This window comes from Pieris rapae, chromosome 4, assembly GCF_905147795.1.
Source record: "Pieris rapae chromosome 4, ilPieRapa1.1, whole genome shotgun sequence".
Lineage (NCBI taxonomy): Eukaryota > Metazoa > Arthropoda > Insecta > Lepidoptera > Pieridae > Pieris > Pieris rapae.
In genome coordinates, this window is record NC_059512.1 from 9,312,369 (window position 1) to 9,337,099 (window position 24,731).

Sequence of the window (24,731 nt, forward strand, 5' to 3'; positions counted from 1 at the left end):
ATTTTGAAGAAAGAAGAGAAAAGTTCTCCATAAATTTGTCTTTTTCCGCTTTGCTGCTGATGCGTTGTCGAATGTCAACAGCAAAGTGAAAAGGTCTCCTTTATGAGAACGTGCACCGATGACAGCGTGAAATAAAGAAGAATGCAGAAGAGAAGTACTATTAGATGTTAAAGAGTTTTTTAAAGTTTATAGATAAATTCGTATCTAATTTTAAGTTAAATAATAATTTAATTTGTTCCAATTCCAATAATTATTTTGTTAAACTCTAATAATTGAAATATGATTTGAGCAGCCTTGTGACTTCAGCAATTGATTCTCATCCAAGTCGTAGGTTTGAACCCCGGAAATGGTTTGACCAATGAATCTTATTCATGTGTGCATTTATCACTAGATCGTACAGTATAAGAAATATCATGAGCCCGGTATGCTGGGCATTATTTTATTTAAGGAACCATTTTATACAACCCATCACCGAGATTTACGTCTCTAAATGTTAAGTATATTAAAACACGCTACTGAAAAACTTCTAAACTCGATTCAACGTTACTGAAAAGCTCAACACAGTTTTGACCTAGAACGGTAATCGCTTACCACATCAATCGAGTTTTATTACCTGCCGAAATCCTCTAGCGTTTACTCTGTAAACAAAGAGGGGCCGATGAAGTTATAAAAATCATCTTCACTCACTATATATTATATACAATACGGAGCATTTCTCTGATGCCTATTTAAAGTCCTGTTAGGTACTATGGTAATTTAAATAAATAGTACGACATTCAGATCAAATTCCGAAGATGAACCAATAAAAATGCTATTTAAAATTCCTTCTTTAGTTACAAGATATATTTGACTGGATTGATGCTGTTCAGCGAACAATCACAATCCTACGTTATAAATACACTTGACTTAATGGCGTATATTCCCTAGGCAAAGGCAAAGGTCGTCCATAGTGAGTCTTCATCACGTTCAGCCTCCAATTTCACCTCGTTCCAAGTCTTTCCTGCTCTCTTTGCATTATCTGCTACGACGTGGTTGGTTTGGGATGTCACATTACCACTTTCCTTACTTGGGTACTAATTAAGCGACTGCTTGGGGATATAATTGGAATCTTTTCGTAGAGTAAGGCCTATCTATTTCCACTTGCGTCGGTTGATATGCTGCCTAACCGGGGTCTCTCGGCAGCACACATATTCACACTATGCTTTTCTATTTTAAATTCTACGAAAATGTATATTGAAACACAATGTTTGCCTTGTTGATTGTTTTGTTAAAATCTAACCAAATGAAACCAATGAAATATTTTATCACTCAGCGAAATGCATTCACACATGTAACATGCATTACATTTACTCAGAACGAGGTGGTAAGAGCAACATGTTTATTCAAAGATAAAACACCTCATCTCTCAGATTGTTTTAGACATACCCTTTACATCTGTTACATTGTAGGCAGAGCCATGCTAAATTAAGCTACTACAAACCAGAACATTTCTCTTTCATGCCTAAAGTCGTTCATTGACCAATATGGGTTTTGGAAATCACCTATATGGCAAAGAATGATTACTAAGTTCTATAATAGAAAAAACTCTTTTATGCATTTCATTCTTCATTCCCAGTTTTATAAAACAAGGAAAGTTAATCCTTCTAGTTTTCTTTTCATTAATATGGAAAACGAACATATCTTCCCCGTCATGTTCATTTTTTACATCAAATCTCGAAATAACTCCAGAAAATTGCTAGGGTATCCTTAAAAGGCATTTTAAGCCAACCTGGGATGCGATTGCTTGCGAAATCATTCCTGTTTACACCTGGCTGCGAAGAAGTGCGGCCATTGGTTCAACTGTGCCGTGATTTTAAAAAATCTGTATGTAAATTATTACATTTAAATTTAATATATACTGCTCAAAACAATTACGGGAACAAAACTTTTTACTTAAGGTTTTGATTATTACTGGCCACTAGATAATGTTAAGTCATTGTCGAAGAAAATAAAAAACAAAAGAGCATCGGCGTTTTGGTTAGTAGTCCTATAATAAATTGGCAGTGTGTCTAGAAACACCTAAAAACAAAGTGACGTCTTTGAATTTTCATTACTGTCTAATCACAGAAAACACGTTTTAAGTAGTTTTTTTTTCAATCTTTTGAGTTTTAATAGAAATTGAAGTGAGCGTTTTGAGTATTGTTATTCAATGAAGCGATTCTATCGCTTTGCTTGAAGAGGGTCGAACTATCTTCGTCTGTTTTTGGAGACTTTTTAAAAATGGCCTTCTAATTCCTATTGCCTTAGGATTTGTAGTACACAGAATAAATCCCCCGTCAGTTGTGAACGTAACATCAAGTGCTTGTCTTAAATTAGCAAACGCGTAAATCAAACGATTCGGGCCAACATTACGCCATACAATTCCGCACATATTTCTGAACTCAGTCACACAAATCATTCTTAATTCATAAAATTGGCTTGTTTTTATTTTAGATGTAAAAGGCGCATGGTGAGCGGGCTTAATATGAAATTTAAAAATTATTCCGTAACGGGGAGAAGGACATTATTTCAGGTTTTCATATGACGTACATACTTAATCTATACAGGGCTGGTATTTTGCAGCGTTTCTTATAAGTAGCGTAAGCAGGTGAAAGATGAGGTAGCAACCGATACGTCCTCGTTGATTAAACGGATCTTTCGATGATGATACATTTTGACAGCAGCGAATATAATAATTTTTAAGTGTGTCTTTTGTTAATATATGTTTCAAGGAATATTTTTTATGAATACTGGTAATCACAAACAGATTCTACACACATTTTTTTATTTAAGTACGGTCTAGAATATTTTTCGTTTCGCCAAGCAAAAATATTTTATTGCCAAAGACCTAAATACCTTTCCATACATCTACTTTTTCGCTGACGTAAATGAGTGTAATTTATTTAAGTGGGAGATTTATAACGCGTGAGCTATTTCCACTTTATTTGCAATTGTTTTGAGTTAAACACGACGTACAAAATACCTCGGTATTTAATACGATTTAATAAAACTATTCAGTAGTTTTAATGTTCCAGATCAGAACCAGATCAAATTAGGAGCGAAAACGGCCTATACGCTTTGCATCGTTCGACTCTAATAAGGACATTCCATTCTAACTTTTAAGTGCGTGTTTAACACTTGTTAGTACATCGAAGGAAAAATAGCGATTAAACCTGCATGCGTTATATCTAAAAAGTCACCCGCGCATCGGACACAAAAGACTAACGCCCAAAACCTACCTCAATCCATTTTCGACCTTCTGAGATAGACAGCTTATTCCAAATATTAATAAGAGTGCCAATAAGCAATCGAATAAATACCTTTCTATGAAAATGACAGATCAACTGTGTCAATATTTGATATGTTTTAAACATTCACATGTATATTTTAATATTATTTGTACGGTTTTATTTACTTTATTAAATTGATTATCAAATATGAGAGATTGCATTCTATCCGTCGCCAAAAATGGATGATCTCAGATTGTTTCAATCTGAGATCAGACCTGTGGATTAATTATTGGGTTCGGGCGTAGAGCTACTTGATTATTCGATAAAAATATCACGAAACAGATATCTGAGGTTATAACCGCCACAGATTATTAAAGTTTGCACATTTATATTACAAAGCAATATAAGTGTCAAATAGCTCAATTAAAAAAACAACTTTGCTAAAACTTTGACTTTTTAAGTCAATTGAAAAGAATTATTTTGTAGAGAACCAAAAGTACTTACTTAGTAGTAGATTTAGCTAAGGAATAAAATGAGTTTGAAAATACAAAAACCACAACTGTATGGATAACCGTATATTTTAGATATTATATATACAATTACATAACTGATTTCTAGACTTAAATAGCTTCAAACTAATTCCAAGTCCTATCAAATTTCCTGTTAAAAGTAAAAGATGTCTGACAGTACTCGAAATTAGTTTGTTTATTATATTGGAATATATTTTTATTTTAATGTTCATCTAAATGAGCGTAGACTCGTCTCAATTTCTCCCTTTTATTTTTATTCGCGTGACGCTTTTCTTGTTTCCAGGGTTTGGTGAGGAGCTTTTCAGTCGTCTGCGAGCCACTTATACTGAAAAAAAAAAATCATCCATTAAAATCTTTAGGTATTAGCCAACCTAGGATAGTCATTGGCTCCATAAATTTAAAATAGATGTAAATTATGTATAAAGTATAATAAAAAATCTCTGTTTGTTTTCATTTCGTTATTTGTATTAATTGTAATTTTTACTCTTCAGTTTATTAGTAATTTTAAATTTGTACTGTTATTATAGCCTCAAAACACTAGGCGTTCAAAGTTTGACGCAAGAAGCACGTCAGAGAAGCGACTAGAGCTGTATAGGGCTGAGATAAAAAAAAAATATCAAAAACATAAAAAGCCCATATATCACGCTACCAAAAAAACGCGTATTCTAAACGGGTCCATTGCCATTGTATGTTAACTGGTTACATATATGTATACTATAGTATACTACTATAAAATATGTAAACAATGTTTTAATTCAAACTTTCATATACAATTTATTTTATAAAATGAGTCTATATTAAAGAAATTTTAGAGACCACATTTTGTAAAATAAACTAATTCAAACTTATAAATCTCTAAAACGCCACAAAATTATCATAACGACCATCAAGATGAAAGGGAGATGGTTAATTATTATCAATTATATTTAAGGGAAACCTAAATAAACCTTTGGAATCGCGACTCTGGCGTCGGGCCAAGCGTTAATTCATAAAATTTAACAAGTTTACGAGGAGACGGTGGGTTAACGATCATGAAAATTGCTCAAAAGTATATTCGTACGTAATAACTCGCCTTCTAGAACAGTCTAGATTTAGCTGGAATCTAGATTTAAAATTTTAGTCTTGCTCTAACGCGATACAGTTCCAAGTTAGCAATTTACATATTGTAAACTAGCATGTAACACCCGCTCATATATTGAAAACATCGTGAGGAAACCCACATCCCTTAGATCCAAAGAGCCGACAGCGTCTATCAGGCACAAAAGACTGATACAATAACTTGCCTTAGCAGTCACTCGATGAAAGAATTATTGTAACTAACATAAAAGTACTGGCATTTAAAGTGAACGCAAAAGGTCTAAAGTTCAAAAATCTCAAAATAGTTCAAAGTACACATTCTATTTTGTTTATACAATTTAAAAAGAATTCTCTAGCGCATTGGATGAAATGACGCTAACCATGTGCTGTGAAAATAAACAAATCGACTGCAACATTTTCACACGTATTGAACAAATTGGGTTTATGTTTCGAAAGAATTTTTCCACTCATATCTTTTTCTAGTCAAGCTTCGTCTATGTGGGTCATAAACATAACATAATCATTTTAAGCCGATATTTTTATCGCAGTTAACAAAGATTTTTAAACGCCTGAACAGATAAATAGTAGGCAAGGACCAGTTCGAACAATTCAGCTTTGTAATAAAATACCACATCCATTAGTTAAAAATACCATCTCCTTCAACTAATCATATGTGGCAGGTAGAAGGGGACTTGGCCGCAGAGGCGAGTCCTGGTTGAAAAACTTAATGGTTTGGTCAAAACACCAAGTCATTGTTTAGAAGTGCGGCATCCAAAACTAAACTAGCCATTATGACCGCCAACCTTCGCAAGGAGATGGCACTATAAGAAGACCCATTAGTTGTAACTTTTTGTCTATAACCTAATGAACACGTGTTTTTCGAAAGATTTTTTTTTATAGTTTTCATTAGTGTTGAGCAATTTAAGTAAAATAGTTTTTGAAAATTTAACTAGGTGGCAACACTATATATGAAGGTATTGTAACTAAGTGTTCTTGCTGTCATTCATCTTCTTACCAAATAAAAGTTATATTTGTGCTAATTACTATCGTTTCTTTGATAAACGACCCATAATCCTTCAGGTTATGGGCCCAGTAGATTCTGCAATTGAAAGTTTTAAGAAAAATAGCAAAGAAAAAGTTACAATCGTATTGTGAAGAAATTGACAAAATAACCTCAAAATGGATTCAATGCGGTCAATAAACTTAGAAAAATTTGATGGAAATAACTTTAGGCAATGGAAATTCCAGATAAAGTGTGCCCTAAAAGCAAAAGGGATTGATATTTCAGTGCCTAAACCGGCTGGAAATAATGTTGAATGGACAAAGAATGATGGCATGGCCATGTTTATTATAACATCTTCGATGGACTTTAAACAAATAACTTTAATAGAAAATTGTGAAACTGCTAAGGAAATAATGACAAAACTTGAATCAATATACGAACAGAAGAGTGAATTATGTAAAATGTTGATCCATGAAAAGTTTTATCAGTATAAAATGTCTACAAATGACAGTGTAGCTCAACACATTTCTAAAGTGGAATCATTGGCCAAGCAGTTAAAAGAAAGTGGCGAAAGTATTAGTGAAATGGCTATGATAACAAAAATACTTGGAACACTGCCTCATAAGTATAGATCACTCCGTCAAGCGTGGATGTCTTTGGATCCAGAGCAACAGACTCTTGTCAATCTCACTGCTCGTTTGTTAGATGAAGAAGCTAGTTTACAGTGTGAAGAAGAACAAGAAACCGCTCTTCTTGTGGCTAAGAAAGGATGTAAAAATAGCCCAAAACAAAGTGAGCTGAATAGAAATGCTAGTAATTCAAATCAAAATAAAAACAGTAAACACAGATTTGAATGTTATAATTGTGGGAAACGAGGACATTTTTCTCGAGAATGTCGTGCTCCAAAGAAATCCAAGTATAGAAAACCTCAACAGGAAGGTGCAGACTTGTTAGCGTTTAATGTAGAAACCAAATTCCATGAAGCTGAAGACAATGTGTGGATTTTAGACAGTGGTGCCTCTGCACATATGACCTATAGAAAGGAGTTCTTTGTAGAACTATTGGAATGTAACCAGAAATCATTGACATTAGGAAACAAACAATCAGTGGAAGTGGCTGGCATTGGCAAGGTGTTAATAAAGAGATGTGTCAATGGACAGTGGGAGGACAGTGAACTACATGATGTATTGTATGTTCCGAATTTGCGACGAAATCTGTTCTCAGAAGGTGTGATAATGCGTAAATCATATATCATTATCAAGAAAGACTCTGGTGCATTCATTTACAAAGGAAATGACTTGGTAATGTGTGCAACAATAACAGAAAATAATTTATACGAATTGAAAATTAAAGCTGTGGTCTCAGATACATGTAACTTAGTTCAAAGTGATCAAAATAACATTAAAATGTGGCATGAAAGACTGGGACATGTTAACCTAAAACAAATCAAGAGTATGAGTGCTGATAATGTGGTAGAAGGCTTGAAACTGAATAACAGTGATAAAACTGATTTTGTTTGTGAAGCATGTGCATATGGAAAGCAGTGCAGATTTCCATTTCACAAATCTATACGAGGAGAACTACAGCCAGGTGACCTTGTATATAGTGATGTCTGTGGACCTATGAGTCATACATCTATCCAAGGTATGAGATACTTTATATTATTTAAGGATGCTGCTACAAGTTACAGGCATGTATATTTTGTCAAACATAAAAGTGATGTGATGGACATATTCATGAAATACAATGCTTTGATCAAAAATAAGTACATGCATAGTGTCAGAATATTGCATACTGATAATGGAAGAGAGTATGTGAATAAAACCTTCAATGACTATCTCAGCAAAGAAGGTATAATTCATGAGTGTACTGCGCCATATACACCAGAACAAAATGGGCGTGCTGAAAGAGAGAACCGTACCATTGTGGAGAGTGCACGTTCAATGTTGTACGCAAGGGATGTGTCACTGGAATTATGGGCTGAGGCTGTGAATTGTGCAGTATATTTATTAAACCGGACTTCCTCCAGCCAAACTCCTAAGAAAACACCATTTGAATTATGGAACGGCATCAAACCTCATATAGGCCATGTGAAGGTGTTTGGAAGTATTGGATATGTCCATATTCCTAATCAGCTAAGAACTAAACTTGACAAAAAGAGTGAGAAAATGATACTAATTGGGTATGATAATAACAATTACAGGATGTTCAATCCAGAAACCAAAAAGGTTAAAATATCAAGAAATGTAATTTTTGAAGAACATAATGTTCCAGAGATAAGGAAGAATATTACACAAATATACATTGACGATGAAGTGAAGACATTAGGACAACAAAATCAAATGCAAGAAACAAATGTAGAGGATACTCTTGTGGAAACTTCATCATCAGAGAATGAAGATACCATGTTGAGTTGTAATAGTAATGACCCTACATATGAACCTTCTCAAGAATTAGATGATGATTTAATTCAAAGCAACATAAATTTGAGACCAAGGATTAATAGACGTTTTGAAGCAAACCTAATTGAACTGTCACTGCCACAAACGTATGCTGAAGCAATGAAAAGTCCACAAAGAAACGACTGGTTGAAAGCTATTGATGAAGAATTGCTTGCACATGAAGAGAATAATACTTGGACTCCAGTAGAGAGGTCTGGTCAACGTACGCTTACTACAAAGTGGGTTTTTGCTATAAAAAAGGATGAAAATGATCAGGTAAAACGGTTTAAAGCTCGTTTATGTGCACGCGGATTTAATCAAATAAAAGATATTGACTATCAAGAAATATTCTCTCCAACAACGAGATATGACTCTATAAGAATTATCCTTTCTATTGCAGCTAAATATAATTTAGAAATTCAACAGTTTGATGTAAAGACTGCTTTTTTGAACGGGTATTTGGAAGAGAATATTTTTATAGAAGTACCAGAAGGAATTTCATTTAAAAATGATTGTATCCTAAAACTTAATAAATCACTGTATGGACTTAAACAGGCGTCTCGTTGTTGGAATAGAAGATTCACTGAGTTTTTAATAAAATATGGTTTTGTGCAATCTCAGGCTGACAGTTGTGTTTATGTAGGTATTTTCAATGGGGTGAAAGTATTCATAATAATTTATGTAGATGATGCACTTGTAGTCTCTTCCAGTTCCTCAATGATTAAAAGAGTTATAGAATATTTGAAACAAACATTTAAAATAAAAGAATTAAAATTGAAATATTTTGTGGGAATGGAAATAGAGAGAGTAAATAATTGTATCTGTATTTATCAAAGAGATTACATTGAAAAATTAATAGAGAAGTTTTGTATGAGTGATTCAAATCCTGCCAGTACCCCTGCAGATGTAAATGTTGTTATTTCAAAGAAAATGGATGAAAATATTATTAATTTTCCATACAGAGAAGCTATAGGGTCCTTGTTATTTTTGAGCTCTGTTTCAAGGCCTGACATTTCTTTTGCTGTAAATGTTTTGAGTAGATATGTAAACGATCCAAGTCAACAACATGTAAATGCCATTAAACGTGTTATTAGATACTTAATAAATACTAAAGATTTATGTATATGTTATGGAGAAAGTAGTGATCTCACTGGCTATTCGGATTCAGATTTTGCAGGTGATGTAGATACGCGTAAGTCTACTACAGGTTATATTTTTAATATGAATGGGGGACCTATAACATGGTGTAGCCAGAAACAGAAGACTACTGCTCTCTCCACAACTGAAGCAGAATTTGTAGCTGCTTGTGAAGCTGCAAAAGAGATATTATGGTTACAGCAATTATTATTAGATTTAGGTGAAAATATTACATCTGTTCCATTGTATGTTGATAATCAGAGTGCAATTAAGTTAATTAGCAATCCTGTTTATCATAAGAAAACCAAACACATAGATGTGAAATTTAATTTTATAAGGGAAAAGGTTGAGTTGGGTGTAATTAAACTAAATTATATTCCTAGTAACAGTCAATTAGCAGATATGTTAACTAAAGCGTTACCAACTCAAGCTTTTATCTATTTAAGAGATCACATTTTGTTTTTCTTTTCACAACTCTAATTTCAGTAGGAGTTTATTTTTTGTTATATTTGTACCTAGTTTAAATTTTAGTGGGAGTGTTGAGCAATTTAAGTAAAATAGTTTTTGAAAATTTAACTAGGTGGCAACACTATATATGAAGGTATTGTAACTAAGTGTTCTTGCTGTCATTCATCTTCTTACCAAATAAAAGTTATATTTGTGCTAATTACTATCGTTTCTTTGATAAACGACCCATAATCCTTCAATTAGTATTTTCGCAAAATTGTCTTTATACTCTATAGTAAATAAATTTTGCTAAAAGACGCGAAATTTCTGTAATCTATATAGTAGTATTGTAAATTTTAGCGCCATTTATATGCTTGTTTTATTGATTAATAAGGTTCAATACCAAATTTAGAAATTAGATAAAGGCGCGTATTGGATTTACAACCCTCTCCTAATCCCAATTAAAAAAACACATCTTTCAATTTCAATTGTTATTCAAATATTAACACATATTGCATAATATAAGAAAAATGACTAATACTAAAGTTATAATTACCCGAGTATCGGCTTTCCTTTAACGTGGGGACCCGCTTTCTGCATAGCGAAAAACGCTTTATCAATCTCGCTTGATTTGCTCATCCAACCCTAAAAGAAAAATGTATATTCATGTAATTTGTCACTCTGTTAAAGGCTTATTACACCACGCGATATTCAGACAGTCTTACTGAGATTCAGCCTAGTGTAATAAGAGTTAGCCAGTTAGCCTGTCTAATTAGACCGACCGAATGGGTTCGGCGGTGCTTACTGGCTTACTTGCTGAATATCGTGTAGTGTAATAAGACTTAGCACGCTAAATCATTCAGTCAGCGCGCGGCAGTCGCAGAGCAAAGACGTTTGTACATGTTTGTTTTCTGTGGCCGCGTGCACCATGGCGTGTTCGCAAGAAAAAAAAGTACTTTGGAATGTTTTTTATTTTTTATAGATAAAGTTAGCCAACGCTCGACACACTGATACATTGGTAAAAACAAACATGAATCTTAAATTTAGAAAGAACGTTCGGACAATCAATATTATTATAGAATATCTTAGCTGCAAACGATGTGTCAATAAATTTTCTGCGATTCTCTAATGACAACATACTAAAGTGTGCCAGCCTGGTTCTGTTCTTGATTTGTACCGAGACATGCCATTTTTATTGCCATATTGAATGTATAGAGTATCTATTAATTACATATAATAATATAAATTACTAATATAACATTTTAATAGTCATTCAAACTCGGCAGCTCCTACTCTAAGGTAGTTTCTTAAGTCACATGGCGACATCCGTCACCGACTACGTACGCTTTGCAAATGAGTAAAAATGAGTTAGCATGCGGTATTCAGTCTAGTGTAATAGCGAGCTGGCTAATTAGATTTTAAGACAGTCTTACTAAGCCAGTCTGAATATCGCATAGTGTAATAAGCACTTTAGAATTAACATTCAAAAGTAAAGACAAACGCAAACTTATTTTTTGTTTTTCTAGAAAATTTCCTAAGACAACAATATTTAACAAAATGGTAATACAATAAAAGTAACTAAGAAACTCTATTTTATCTAAGTAACAAAGTAACATGAAAGAAAAGCGTGGATATTCGAAAAAAACAGTGAATCTTTTCCATGCAACGTGGACATATGTAAGTATAGCAGATTTAAATAAAAATACGTTTTAGAAATTCCGAGAAATTTGTGGACAAACCCTTTAGAAACTTAGCTCATATTCTTAGCGTAAGCATCAGACACAAATATCGAATAGGTTTGGATAGGACTTTATAAACAATTTAGAAATATTTATTTCTGATTACAGATCACAAAATGTTATTTTTAATAATGTCAAGTTTATTTTATTATTTTCATTATCAGGTATTTATTTATTTATTTAATAATAAGTAATCAACAGCTACTTAACACATATTATTATACAAAATACAATACACAAAGCCAAAACAGATTACACAGATTAAATAAAAAACAGAAAACAAGCATTAAAAGACAAAGTGACATTTAAAAGAAAAACAAAAGAAAAAACTGCAAAATTAAAAAACAGCAACAAATTATGCTAAGAATTTATTAATATCTACTACTTAAAAAAAAAAGTAGTAGATATTAATAAATTCTATGTAATCGTTAATTAGCCTAGTCTGTGGTTGTTTTGTGTCACGTAACTGACATAAAAAACTATAAAGTATTATTAACTATGGATTTTTTAATCACAATAACGCTTTAATTTTGATAGTCTTATCCTATTTAAACAATATCACACAGATGATTGTATTAACTTTTTGAAGTCCTTAAAAATTGGAATATTATAAAAAATTACCTCAACAGCTCTAGCTTCCCTTGGCGTAGGTTTCCTAGTGTCATTCTTCTTATCTTCTATCAAAACATCCACGCTGGGTGCACTGAAGCCTGGTGGTAGCTGTTCCCAATGCAGTCGTCCACTAGCAGCATCTTTGAGGAGAAGTCTCGCAGATCGAGACACGTCCGGCTGACCAGCCGCCGTCATAAAGCCGCGGTTGACTGTATAAAAAGGTTACCTAATATAGTTTTTATAACCTGTATAACCAATATTTAATATCGAGTTTTCTACTACACCAATTACCCGAAACATCAGCAAATATATTAGGCCTTTTTTATGTGAAAAATAAATATACATAAGTAATCGAAAATACTAATAATAAAAACTATTGTGAGTCTACAATAACAACTTTTTGGACCTTAGTACTAATGAAACTGAAAAGGTTAAGTGACATTAAAAATAAATGTTAATAAGTCAGCTGTTAAAAGGCACTACTGAGTCGAATAATTATGATTTTAACTAGAAACTCACACGCATGCGCCGTAAGTATCTTCTTATATTCCAAGTCACTTCCTTCATATTCAGGCAACAGCAAACCATATTTCTCTTCGAACGTGTTCCGGCTGACCAATTGACAAAGACGGGCCATCGCCGCATCGTGCGCTCGCATCTGATATTAAACAAAGATACAGTTAAGGGATAGACTCTCCTGAAAGAATACATAAATATAATATTTAATTTAATTATATACTAGCGACCCGCCCCGGCTTCGCACGGGTGCAATGCTGATACTAAATACACTACAGAAAATCTGTGAACGTTGTATATAAAAATGTGGGTTATCCATAAGAGATAGACATATACCTACCATCATGGACTTTTCTGTAGACCTTTTCAATGTGTACAATACTTAGTACATTATTTTGATAAAACTTGTAGGGTTCAGCCTGCGTTTGCAATGTAAGCGGAAAAAATGTAATTATTTACGACATCACATTAGAAACCTCAAAAATAATAGTACTTCTCTACTATTTAATGGATGTTATTATACATATAAACCTTCCTCTTGAATCACTCTATCTATTAAAAAACCGCATCAAAATCCGTTGCGTAGTTTCTAAGATTTAAGCATACAAAGGGACATAGGGACAGAGAAAGCGACTTTATTTTATACTATGTAGTGATAAATTAACAATACACTGAATAACTTTTGTGGGGTTTGTGACCACAAAATACTTTGTAAATATTTTAATTGAATCATATTAATAATGAATTGAATGTATACTCAATAAACAAACATACAGCAAATTACAATGTAAAAAATGATTAATAACTATTTAAAAAATAACTATTATACAATTAATGACAGCGGACATTTGAAAACATTATTACCAATGATTGTTTTTTATTTGTTCATCTATGCTTTATAAAATTTAATCATGTCTTGATGACATAGGAAAAAGGTCTATGTACTATTTAGAGAATAGTAAAAATGTACCTGATCAATTGGCAACACAGCAGTAAGCAATAAATCTGGTGCAACTGCATATGCTGGCAACACTAAACCGGGACAATCCAGTAATTCTATATCATCATCAAGAATTAGTGACTGGATGTGACGAGTGTGACCTGGCATTGAACTTACACTAACCTGTAAAAAAATTGAAGATAAACTTTATTCAAAATACGACACATTTAGTCAAAATAATTAAACAAGGTATTTACGGCCAAGAACAATGGCGTACGTGAAATAATAAATGGCTCAGTAATTTTATTGATAGACTTCCAACAACTCAACTTGACAACCTAGACCCACTTTTTTTTCAATATATTAGCAAGTGTTAATATAGTGTATAGGATAAAAACTCTACTTGTACTAAGACAAGTCACATGCACCTATAATAATTATCAATTTAAGGTACTTAAAAATTTCTTCCCACAGGAAAACTTACTTTTTTTGTCTGCATTAAAATGTTAACTGTACTAGATTTTCCAACATTAGGGTATCCAATCATTCCCACTGTTAATCTTGGCGGATTTTTAAGTTTATCAACCTTAATACTTTTTAAAACATCAACCAGTTGATCTCTGCCAAATATTTCATGTAAATTTGTTACATTTGGCTCATTAACTTCATTAGGATTTGCATTTTGATCACTTTCACTGATGTTCTTCTTTAACTCTATGGGTTCTACTGGCTTTCCTAGTCTTAAATTTTCTAAAACCTTATCTAACGCCTCTTGTATGTTTGATAATTTAGTAGCCGTATTTGTAACAGCTTCATCTAAAACACCTAATTGTTTCTTAAAGTTCTGAATGTCATTTTCTGTTTGTTTTAAATTGTCAGGGTTTTCATCATCTGTTTCTTCATTAGAATCAATTGATTCCGTTCCTGAATCAACATTCAGATCAGGTTTTGAGGCACTTTCTTCTGATATTTTTCTTTCTTTAACTGTTTTAGCCGCCGAGAAAAATATGATTGATATATTCTGAAAATCAAATCAAATTTTAAATAATGTGTTACTGTGTAAGGCATATTTATAAAATATATCTATCAAAATGTACCTCTTTTGAAAAGTATTCTGCCCAACATTTTCTTACATATTCTGTTGTTAAGTCTGCTTTATTTAACAATAATATAATCTTGCAATTCTGTTCTGCTGCATACATTTCTAAATCTAAACACCTATAATGATTACAAATGTTATGAAGTGTAAATGTTTCATATTTGTACAAAAGCATGATCTTTGAAAAATATTTAATAGTAATAAAATATATTTAGGCATCAATTAATATATTATACAGTAAAGTTTTTATACAACGCATATGACAATCTTGTGACTATCTATATTAATAGTAGAAATACTGTTTGTATAAGTAATCTAATTTAACAAGTTAATTTTGCATTGGTATAGATTTTTATGTTTTAAAATAAAAGTCAACAATTGATTTTAAAATACCTGAATAGTAATGGATTCCTAGCATCTAAGAGGAGTAACACAATATCAGATTTCTCTAAAGTTCTCCACAATTGCTTCCACAATTCAATATTTCTTTCGTACGGTGTGACAGCTGCTCCAAGTTTAGCTTGCAATTCATTTAAATGTCTTCTCCAGTCCAAAAATGAATCTTTTTCCTTGTTAATTTGGTCTTCTGCCGATATCCCTGGTTTCCAAGGTGGTCTGAAAACAATATATACATAAAGTATTTATTGTATAAAATAGAAGAAAAAAGATTGAGAATAATGTAAATTTAATCATTCAACCATTCTATAAAACATAAAAGTTAAAATTATACCTTCTTGGAACTGTCAGTGGTTCATCAAAATCTGGCTGTGATGTCTGTAACTCTACTGCACTTGGTGCTGACTTGACGTATTTTACATTAAGCTTTTCAGCTATAAATTCTCGGTTTGCCAACTCAGCTGTAGACAAAAACTCTTGTAATGAAGACTCTGCTGTGACTGATTGTAGGTTCAAGCGGCCCCAGTCGTAACCATCATTTACTTCAGTTGTGTGCAACTAAAAATATTTGTTTGATTACGACTATTAAAAAAATCTAAATATGTTATTGTAATTTCACAATTCACATACCATAGTATTGTCTTCAACGTGTTTTCGGTGCCGATTTTTTGCAAATCGATCTTTAATTAGGGAACGACCTAGGGACTCTTTGTTTTTCTTCCCCATATTGTAAAGTAAGTTAAAACTACAATTATAATTATCTTACAAGAACTGTATAACTTTTGGGTTATATTGTTTCAAAACAACGTGCAATTCGATTACAAATTGAACTTTGAAGTCTCAATCATAGATAATACATTATAACTGGCCAAAAACAACACTTGAGATATAAATTATCTAAGGACCAAATGACAGTAACCAAGGTAGGCTTCTTTACTTCTTAGATTAAATGCAGCATTAAAAATCAATTCTTAAAATAGCACAAGAGATAATTTTATGATACCTAGCTAAAGGGGTAAGTCATGACGAAATTAGGTTTCAAGTTGTTGGGAACACTTGTCAGTTGTCATATGTCACTGGACATTCTAATTTCTATTAACTAGTCCAAAATTAAGCGGGTTAAAAACACTTCTTATTTCATAGTTTATATTTTTTTATTTCATTATTAGTATTTTTAAGTAAAGTTGAAATTAAATGTAGGCTTTATTGTTAACATATATTGCCTGACGAACATGTGAAATTTAAGTTTACTGCGCTTTGCATTCATAGATTTTGTTCAAGAGCCCAAGAGGTTATTATAAAGATGTCTGGATATTGTGATTTCTCGTACCGTTGGGAGCCTTTGGCGGAAATTAACTTTGCAATTGATAATGAGAAAGAAGATGAAGAGGGAAACTATGTGTTTTGCTTGTGTAGCAGAGTCTTTATAAGGTAAGATATTTCTTTTTCATTAAAAATCAATACTCTAGACGACATTTTCAATGTTTTTTTATAATAATTTTTAAAGTATTTTTTTGTTAATATGAACTCAAATAACCATAAAAATTTAATTTAATTTGGTTTTAATAACATTTCCCTTTTTAAGAGATGGTATGACAACTTATTTTGTTGACAAAGAATATGGTAGTGAGAGTGATGCTGATGTTATACATGGGTCTCAATCTCAAGAGTTTGATGAACAGTCCCATGTCCACTTTTCACTTGATACATCATACAAGGTTAAATGTGAGGTAAGTATGTATAAAATTAAGAAGCTTATGCGTGGAAATGTTTAATAGTTCACTAAACGTTTTTATAAATATTGTTTAACATTACAGAAAGATGATAATGCCAGCTGCTATTGTAGTGCCTCTCATACAGATAATTATTGCTCTACAGATGAACATGATCCCACTCAAATACATAGTTTACCTACTACGATACAGCCAAGTGATAGTGGGGCAGATCTTACATACCAAGATTATCATTCGGACTTTACCGCACATGAAGGTATTGTAAAAATGGACCTACAAGACAATTCATCTAAGACTAATTATGAAGAAGATTACAGTTCTCAAAACACTTGGGACAAGTTTTGGGCTGTAAATGGTGAAAGAATCATCTGGGCATCTTGGATAAATAAATACAGTGACTATATAAATCCAGCATATAAAAATGAAAATAATGAAGTTAATGAAGATCAAATTAAAAAGAACACAGCTGATATTAGCAATAACATTGAAAAGTCAAATGTAGTCAGAGAAAGAAAATTTTCATATGATTCAAAAGTAAATCCTTACAGACATGGACATAAATGTGATGGATCTAGTGAGAGAAGTAGTAAACAACCAATGGACAAGCATGAAGATGATACATGGCTTTCAGTTAACAATAGAAGAAGGTCTTGTTCAGAACATGAGAGAATTGTTAGCCCTAGAACTATTGAGGGAACTGACTCATTAACAAACGTTACAAAGATAACAGTATCAAGCTATGATATGACATCAAGCCATGTGACATCTGAATCAACACCAACAGATGATTATAGTGTAACATCATCTACATCAGATGACCAATTTAATGATCAAACTAGGATTGTTAATGTTGAGGATAATTCAGAGCAAGTCCCAGAAGAGATGGACACTGAACAATATTGGCAATTTTTGTGGAAAAAACATTTTGGTGAAATATATGCTTCACATTATGCAAACTATCTTGAATGTCAAAATGTTCAATGTGAAGTGGCTGTAGATAAGAAAACACATGAAATAAAATGTTTAGATGTTGATTGTGAAAACAGTGAAGGAAATTCTCAAGAATTACCGTCAGTGATTGAAGTTAAGACTCAGCTGGAAAACATAAATTTGGAAGAAAAGCCCAATAAAAAGAAACGAAATAAGAAATCAAATAAATTGCTTCACACAGTTGGTGCGTTGTTGCAAAATTTAATACAAGAACAAAAAGATGACACTAGTGCTTCAGCTGACAGTGAATGTTCTAAGGTTGAAGTTGTTAAAGATACCCAACTTGGAAACAATGAAAAAAATGTGGAGAATGCTATGATAAATGATGAGGTTCTGAATACAGATTCAACACAGGTTCAAAATAAAAAACAAAAAGAAAAGTATGTTTTTTAACTTTTGTGCATAGTTCAATTTTTTTTTTTTAATATCTATGTTATATCCTTTGACTAAACATTTGTTAAATAATGTTTTTTAACTTTACAGAACAAATTATCGCCAGATACATTCAATTAGTGCCCTGTTGCAAAATTTGGTCAAATCTGAAGTTGACAACACTGAACCGGTTGATGGTGAAACTGGTAAAGAAAATAAAAGTTATGCAACAGAATCTATAGAAACAGAGACAAATTGCCAAGACAATTGTAATAATATGGAAAGTGGGTTTGGTCACTCAAATAATAGTTATGAAGATGGTGATGATGAACCTCCGGAAGAAAAGTCAATTACCTTAAAGAGAAGGTGAGATTTATAGTTATAGTTAATTGCTCAATGAAATTTGTAAATGTATATGTTATATCCACTATGTGGAACAAGGTGTATAATTCTGTCTAAAAAATAAAATTTAGGGGTGGACCGGCCACCCTTAACATTTAGGGGGATGAAAAATAGATGTTGATCGCTTCTCCACCCTGGCCGATACGCACGCTAAGCATAACGAAAATCGGTCGAGCCGTTTCGAAGGAGTTCGGTCTCATACACCGTGTCACGAGAATTTTATATGCTATGGAAATATTCAAAGTAAAATTCCCTTGATGTGTTGTTACATCATGTCTAAATGTATCATCGTCTATGTTCTGCAGTAATATGTCTATAAAGTCTATCGATTTCATATCTTCAGCCATGAACTTGACAAAGAGGAATCACCGGATGTGTACAATACACTTCAAACTATGGGATTCAGTTTCGAATCAGCAAAGTTACCAAGAGGTGAAGTCGTGTTCAGTCGTCGGGTACGAAAATTGCGGCCGCCGCGTTACAAGAAGCCGAAAAAGATTTATTTTGATGATGAAGGGAATCCTTATAGCTCGGATCAGGTATTACTATAACTCCATACATTTTATTTGATAAGTTGTTTAAGTTTAAACCTAATATTTTAAAAATTAACTAATATAAAAGTATATTTAGTTAAATTTCATAAAAAAATTTCTTTTAAATGATCAATAATTTATACAAAAATTACTTTGAAATAGCTGATTGTTTTTATGAAGTTTTTTTTCTAATGACACAACTTTAAAGGATTTATAATATTAATCGTTAATTTTGGTTTAAGGAAGAAATTTTACTTTAATCATCTAGACATTGGTTTTGAGTATTTTTTCATATTACAGAATAGAGATATAGAAGAAGATAAAGACATGCACACTGAAGACGAGGGACCTGAAATTCAATTAGATTGCGAAAAAGATAATCAAATATCCAATGGAAAAATAAATGAAGTTAATGTAAGTGAAAGTGAAAAAGTCGAAGTAACAGAAAATGAAATTAATGAGATGGAGCAAGATTTGGATGGGGATAAGGAATGCAGTGAAGATGTGGATTTAAACAGTAAGTTGGAGACGTTTCATAGCAGCTAATAAAAATAACACATAACGTTTATTACTATCAAAGTACACAAAAAAATTAAAATGCGTGAGGTTGAAAACGGGATAAAAATGTTCCTGTTCTGGGGCCTTATTCCTATAATCAATGTCAGTCATAAGTGTCTGTGTAGACATTTGTGTCTCGTGATCCCTTTCTTACACACTCATTTAAGGGTTTTGCTCATTTTAAGAAGAATTATAAAAGGAAAAAAGCAAACTTAATAATAACTTATAGTGTATTATTTTTAATTTCAAAAAATCATGTTTTGTATGTTTTGAAAGAATTTATTATCAAATCCCTTTTTACTTATTATCCTTAAAAAAAAATTGCTAACAAAAAATCACTAAATACGTAACAATTCATTAAAATTACATATAAAAGAATTTAATTGTTCTAGGCCTGACAAAACGTCGCCGCCGCCAAAAGCGTCATTCAAAATATGATCTAGAAGAGTGTAACGCGCCTCACATTCCCGAAGAGTTGCGAGGAGACCCCAAAATGATGAAGTATTGGAAGAAACGGCACTCACTCTTTCATAGGTATATATTTCTTGACCTGTTTCAAGCCCCACAACGGGGCGTGGGGCAGACTGTTTTCTTGTGTTTTTTTTTATAAAAATTTGACTTTTAACCCCAAAAAAAATTGCCATGGTTTAACTCAGATACTCCTAAATATAAGCGGTGTTCGTTAGAACATATCTCCGTCTCTTTCTATCAATATGCGTTTACACGTAAGAGACAGAAGTTCTGTACGTATGAGAGGGTAGTCTATGACAGTAGGGCGAAAGTTGTAATGGCGAAATAATTTTTTTTTTCGTCTACAGATTCGATGAAGGAATAAAACTAGACCGCGAAAGCTGGTTTAGCGTGACGCCGGAGAATGTTGCCAGTCATATCGCAAACAAATATTCCTATGACGTGGTACTTGACGCCTTTTGTGGTGCCGGTGGGAATACCATACAATTTGCACATACAACGAAAAAAGGTAGGTTTTTATATATCAAAATATATTATACTGGCTGCTACTGTGTTTTTCGTCTTTATTTTGTGTATTCTAACGATTTACATAGATATATATACATTTACATATTTAGTTATTTTTGTAAGAAATTACAAACAGACCGCATCAAAATTGAACCGTTTTACGTATCTGTCTCTTTTCATTGTATAGTAAATACAGAAAGAAACGAAAGAGCACTTTATGTAAAAGAAAATTTAATTATTAATTACTTCTAATTAACATTTGTGAACAAAAAATTATTAATTACTATTTAACACCAAATTTTTAATTGCAATTAATTTAAGTACCTAACATAAATTTGTCTGTACCATACAATGCTTTAGGTAATATATATATTTTTTTCAGTAATAGCAATAGATATAGACCCAAATAAGATTGAAATGGCTCGTCATAACGCAGAGGTGTATGGAGTTAGCCACAAAATAGAATTCATAGTGGGCGACTTTTTCGAATTGGCACCGAGTCTTTCAGCTGATATGGTCTTCTTAAGTCCACCTTGGGGAGGACCGAATTATTCTGACGTTCGTATATTTAGATATTTTTTTTGGTCCCATAACCAACAAGCATGTATGGTCTCTGCCTACCCCTTCCCTTCATAATGAGATTATTTTTAAAAAGTAACCAAGATCCTATTTTTTAAGATTAAAAAAATTCACCATTCCTGTGGTTGTCAGTTTATTAAGAGAGTGTGGCGCCATTAGTCTTTTCAGTATGCACTAACTGATGATCCATTAGAAATTTCAAGTAATCCCATGTTGTCCCATGCGTATCTTAAACGCTTTAGTACTATTTAATGACTTTTGTTTTGTAAATGTTCAATATCTTTTTTTATATTGGTACAAAAAATACAAAAAACTTATTTATTTTATCATTCCATTGATTGGTAGTCTCTACAAATCTTAATATTTTAAAAATGTTATGTTGTTTTGATTGTTTTTATAATATTAACGAATTTTGTGAACAATCTACATATGAAGTTTATAGTAATAAGAACAATCTTGCATACCACAGGATTTCATGGTATAAATTGTAAAATATTAAACTTTACAGAACTCCAAATACGATATAGAAACAATGTTATTACCGAAACCAGCTTCGGAGTTGATGAGGGTCGCACGAGATATCAACTCAAATGTTACTCTTTATCTACCAAGAAACTCGAGGACAGATCAAGTAAGTTCACTTTGTCAGATATTTTTCCTTTATTTTTTTCTGGAAAACCTTTGTAACATATTTAGTTAATTATTGTCAATTTGGGTGTCATGAAGTCATTTTTTTTCAGATTTTGACCATTGCACAAAAAGCAGGCGGTTCAGTGGAAATAGAACAAAGTTTCCTCGACAGAAGATTTGTAGCAATTACTGCTTACTATTATTAGTAGTTTTTCTTCAAATTTGAATTTTACCCCATCTTTCTAGGTGTTCACACAAAATAAAATTATACGCACATTAATGTGTTTCCGCCTTTATATTCAATACTTTGTATATCTGATAGATTACATTATTACTTTTGCAATTTATATTATATTCAGTAAAGTACTTGATTTTTTTAAATTCTATTTTCAAGGTAAAAACAAAAAAATAAAAATCTTTGCTTCTTTTGTAAAAATCCTGTAGGCCAAACTTGCTAGTAATTTGATGTTAATTTTTTACACATATTACATTTTCAGAAATTTAATCTTTTGTGTCTGATGACTTTGTATTTTCTATTTGTGTTTGGCTATGTTAAATATCAAAAATTACATCTATGGACATTTATCTATCTTTAAATAAGTAAGCAATACTCAAGATAATAAAGAGAATGTTAGATTAACAACTGTTTAACTTATTAGATATTTCAGAATATATCTAGAAAACTAGACAATTTTACTGTGTGATAAAGAGATTTCTAATAATTGTGTGATTGTAGATGGAATAAGCATATTCTGTATCTTTAAATGTTATTTAAGGAAATAAAATGTACCTACACAAGAGGCTTTTATTTGAGAATTAGAGAACATTCCAGAGTCAAGTTTTATATAAGTATAATCAAAAAAGATCCTATATGTTCACAAAAGATTAATATTATTGTTTGAAATACAAACACAATTTGTTTGTTAATTGTCCTTCACACAGCCTCATTAGGTAATTTTGGAAGATTATTTAATTAAGTCACATCTCTAAATAAGACCCAGAGAGAGACCTGCTAGTATATTAAAATGTCACACTATATACTTTCAAGTCAACACTATTAACTGGAGGAATACAATGAGAGGGATAATAATTGAAACATGACAAATTTTCAATTTACTTCTTAATTAAATGGAAACAGTCATCCCACTATATCAACTTATTTGTTATATCTTAATAATTATGGTCTGAACATTTAATGTTGATACAACATAGCCTATATTAAATTAAGTAATATACAAAAACATTTGCTGTACCAATGAATATCCTATGATCTTATTTATTCAACTCTTCTTTCTGTTACTTAAGATGAGGCATGTTTATTTAAGTTTTAACTATTCCTTCATTTCGCCTTCTTCATCTTCTTCTTCTGCCCCTCTTACATACAACACATTATTACACCTTATTAATACTTCACCCAAATTACCTGTAAATAGAGCAATTTTGAAATTACGATTAATATTTAGATCATTTTTTAAAGTATTTCCAAACATGTTGTATTTCATAATACAGTTTCAATTGAATTGTATGTAGTTGTGAATTTAAACAATAATATTATGCATATAAATTATCTAACCTGTACATGAACCTTCAATAATTTCTTCTGTATTAGCGAGTTGCAAGTTCATATATCCATCAGCCGATACCAGAAGTCCTTTGTATTCGTGACCCCACTTCAATTTAACAAGTACAGCCTTTCCCGTAAGGCTATTTAAAAATGGTTTAGGGTTAATTGGCATAGCCGCCGCCATTTTTGAAGATATTCTGTAATGTAAAAAACAATCAACAAATAGTACATAGATATATTTACGAAGTGGAATATATATCTTACAATTCTTATAGTTTTCTAACCTAAACAAAATATGGACAAGAAATTATTTATAAGCCGGTTTGTGCTTGCCGCTGGTGCGTCTTGCTTGCTTTAAATTTTTATGCTAGCTTTTTAACTGACAGATGACAACTGACAATAAATGTCGATTATTAAATTATTAGCATCAAAAGTTATGTTGACATAAGTTTTTACTTTGTGGCTTTTTAGATCGTGTGTAAGCAGTTATATGGGAAAAAATTCAATTACTTATCGTACGCAAAATTTGCTGGGTGATAGGAATAGGAATGGAAAATTTATTCACGTTATATCTGTTCCAAATCCTCTTAATAATTAAAGGGGTTCTCAAACATAAAAACGTTTAGCTATATTGACGCTCAGAAATATGCTAGTTCAAAAAGATAAGATAATTATATATCTTGCGAGATATTTATTGGGGCATTGTATTCCCTACTGAAATTACCTAAAACTACCAACATTTTTATGAATAGGTTCTAATTTCGTTAGCTTCTTTTCAAGTCTCCACGTGCAAAATCATAATCAACAATCAATTTCCCCACAGTGAGGCCTCGGCTCCATGTTAGGAAACACTAATCTAGGAAATGGTAGGTTGAATTCTTCAATATTCATTTTAACATTCATTTGTATGATCGCAAACCTTTTTCCATTCATCGGTCCCAAATATGTTTAATTTTTTAGTCAAATAGAATATTGATTTTTTGAAGGAAGATTCTTTTTCACGTTTCGAGCGGCTACATATCTTTTCAGTTGATAAAATATATTTTTTATTGTAAATTGTAATTATTGTACGCAGAGAGACAATTCATTTCAGCCACCATCCTCCTATTATGGTGTGTTCATAGCTTTATAAACCTAGACTAATATTGCAATCCATCATAAGTGTACAGATTAAAAATATTCCGGCTTCGCCAATGAATTCTCTATA

The 24,731-nt window shown here is 32.0% G+C and overlaps 3 protein-coding genes across 4 annotated transcripts; 1 reads left to right on the top strand and 2 right to left on the bottom strand.

Moving 5' to 3' along the window:
- Positions 1–3,808: 3,808 nt before the first annotated feature.
- LOC111002122 (large subunit GTPase 1 homolog) lies at positions 3,809–16,153 on the bottom strand. Its single transcript, XM_022272234.2, has 10 exons — positions 15,816–16,153; positions 15,520–15,743; positions 15,183–15,404; positions 14,788–14,908; positions 14,175–14,711; positions 13,721–13,873; positions 12,754–12,892; positions 12,244–12,443; positions 10,440–10,528; positions 3,809–4,103 (listed from the first exon to the last, which is right to left on the bottom strand). Exons 1-10 carry the CDS (start codon positions 15,909–15,911, stop codon positions 3,980–3,982), a joined length of 1,905 nt encoding a protein of 634 aa, XP_022127926.2. The 5' UTR covers positions 15,912–16,153; the 3' UTR covers positions 3,809–3,979.
- Positions 16,154–16,258: 105 nt separating this feature from the next.
- LOC111002120 (trimethylguanosine synthase) lies at positions 16,259–22,809 on the top strand. Its single transcript, XM_022272230.2, has 11 exons — positions 16,259–16,616; positions 16,771–16,915; positions 17,003–18,288; positions 18,392–18,646; positions 19,026–19,221; positions 19,516–19,732; positions 20,166–20,307; positions 20,592–20,752; positions 21,134–21,309; positions 21,839–21,961; positions 22,071–22,809. Exons 1-11 carry the CDS (start codon positions 16,489–16,491, stop codon positions 22,164–22,166), a joined length of 2,925 nt encoding a protein of 974 aa, XP_022127922.2. The 5' UTR covers positions 16,259–16,488; the 3' UTR covers positions 22,167–22,809.
- Positions 22,810–23,063: 254 nt separating this feature from the next.
- Positions 23,064–23,928, bottom strand: LOC111002121 (small nuclear ribonucleoprotein F). Of its 2 annotated transcripts, none has more exons than XM_022272231.2 (3): positions 23,809–23,928; positions 23,534–23,721; positions 23,064–23,383 (listed from the first exon to the last, which is right to left on the bottom strand). In XM_022272231.2, the coding sequence occupies exons 2-3, from the start codon at positions 23,706–23,708 to the stop codon at positions 23,292–23,294; spliced, it is 267 nt and encodes an 88-aa protein (XP_022127923.1). In that variant the 5' UTR covers positions 23,709–23,721; positions 23,809–23,928; the 3' UTR covers positions 23,064–23,291. The 2 variants fall into 2 exon arrangements, with proteins under 2 accessions (XP_022127923.1, XP_022127924.1); XM_022272232.2 differs by having other exon boundaries at positions 23,789–23,925.
- Positions 23,929–24,731: the final 803 nt, after the last annotated feature.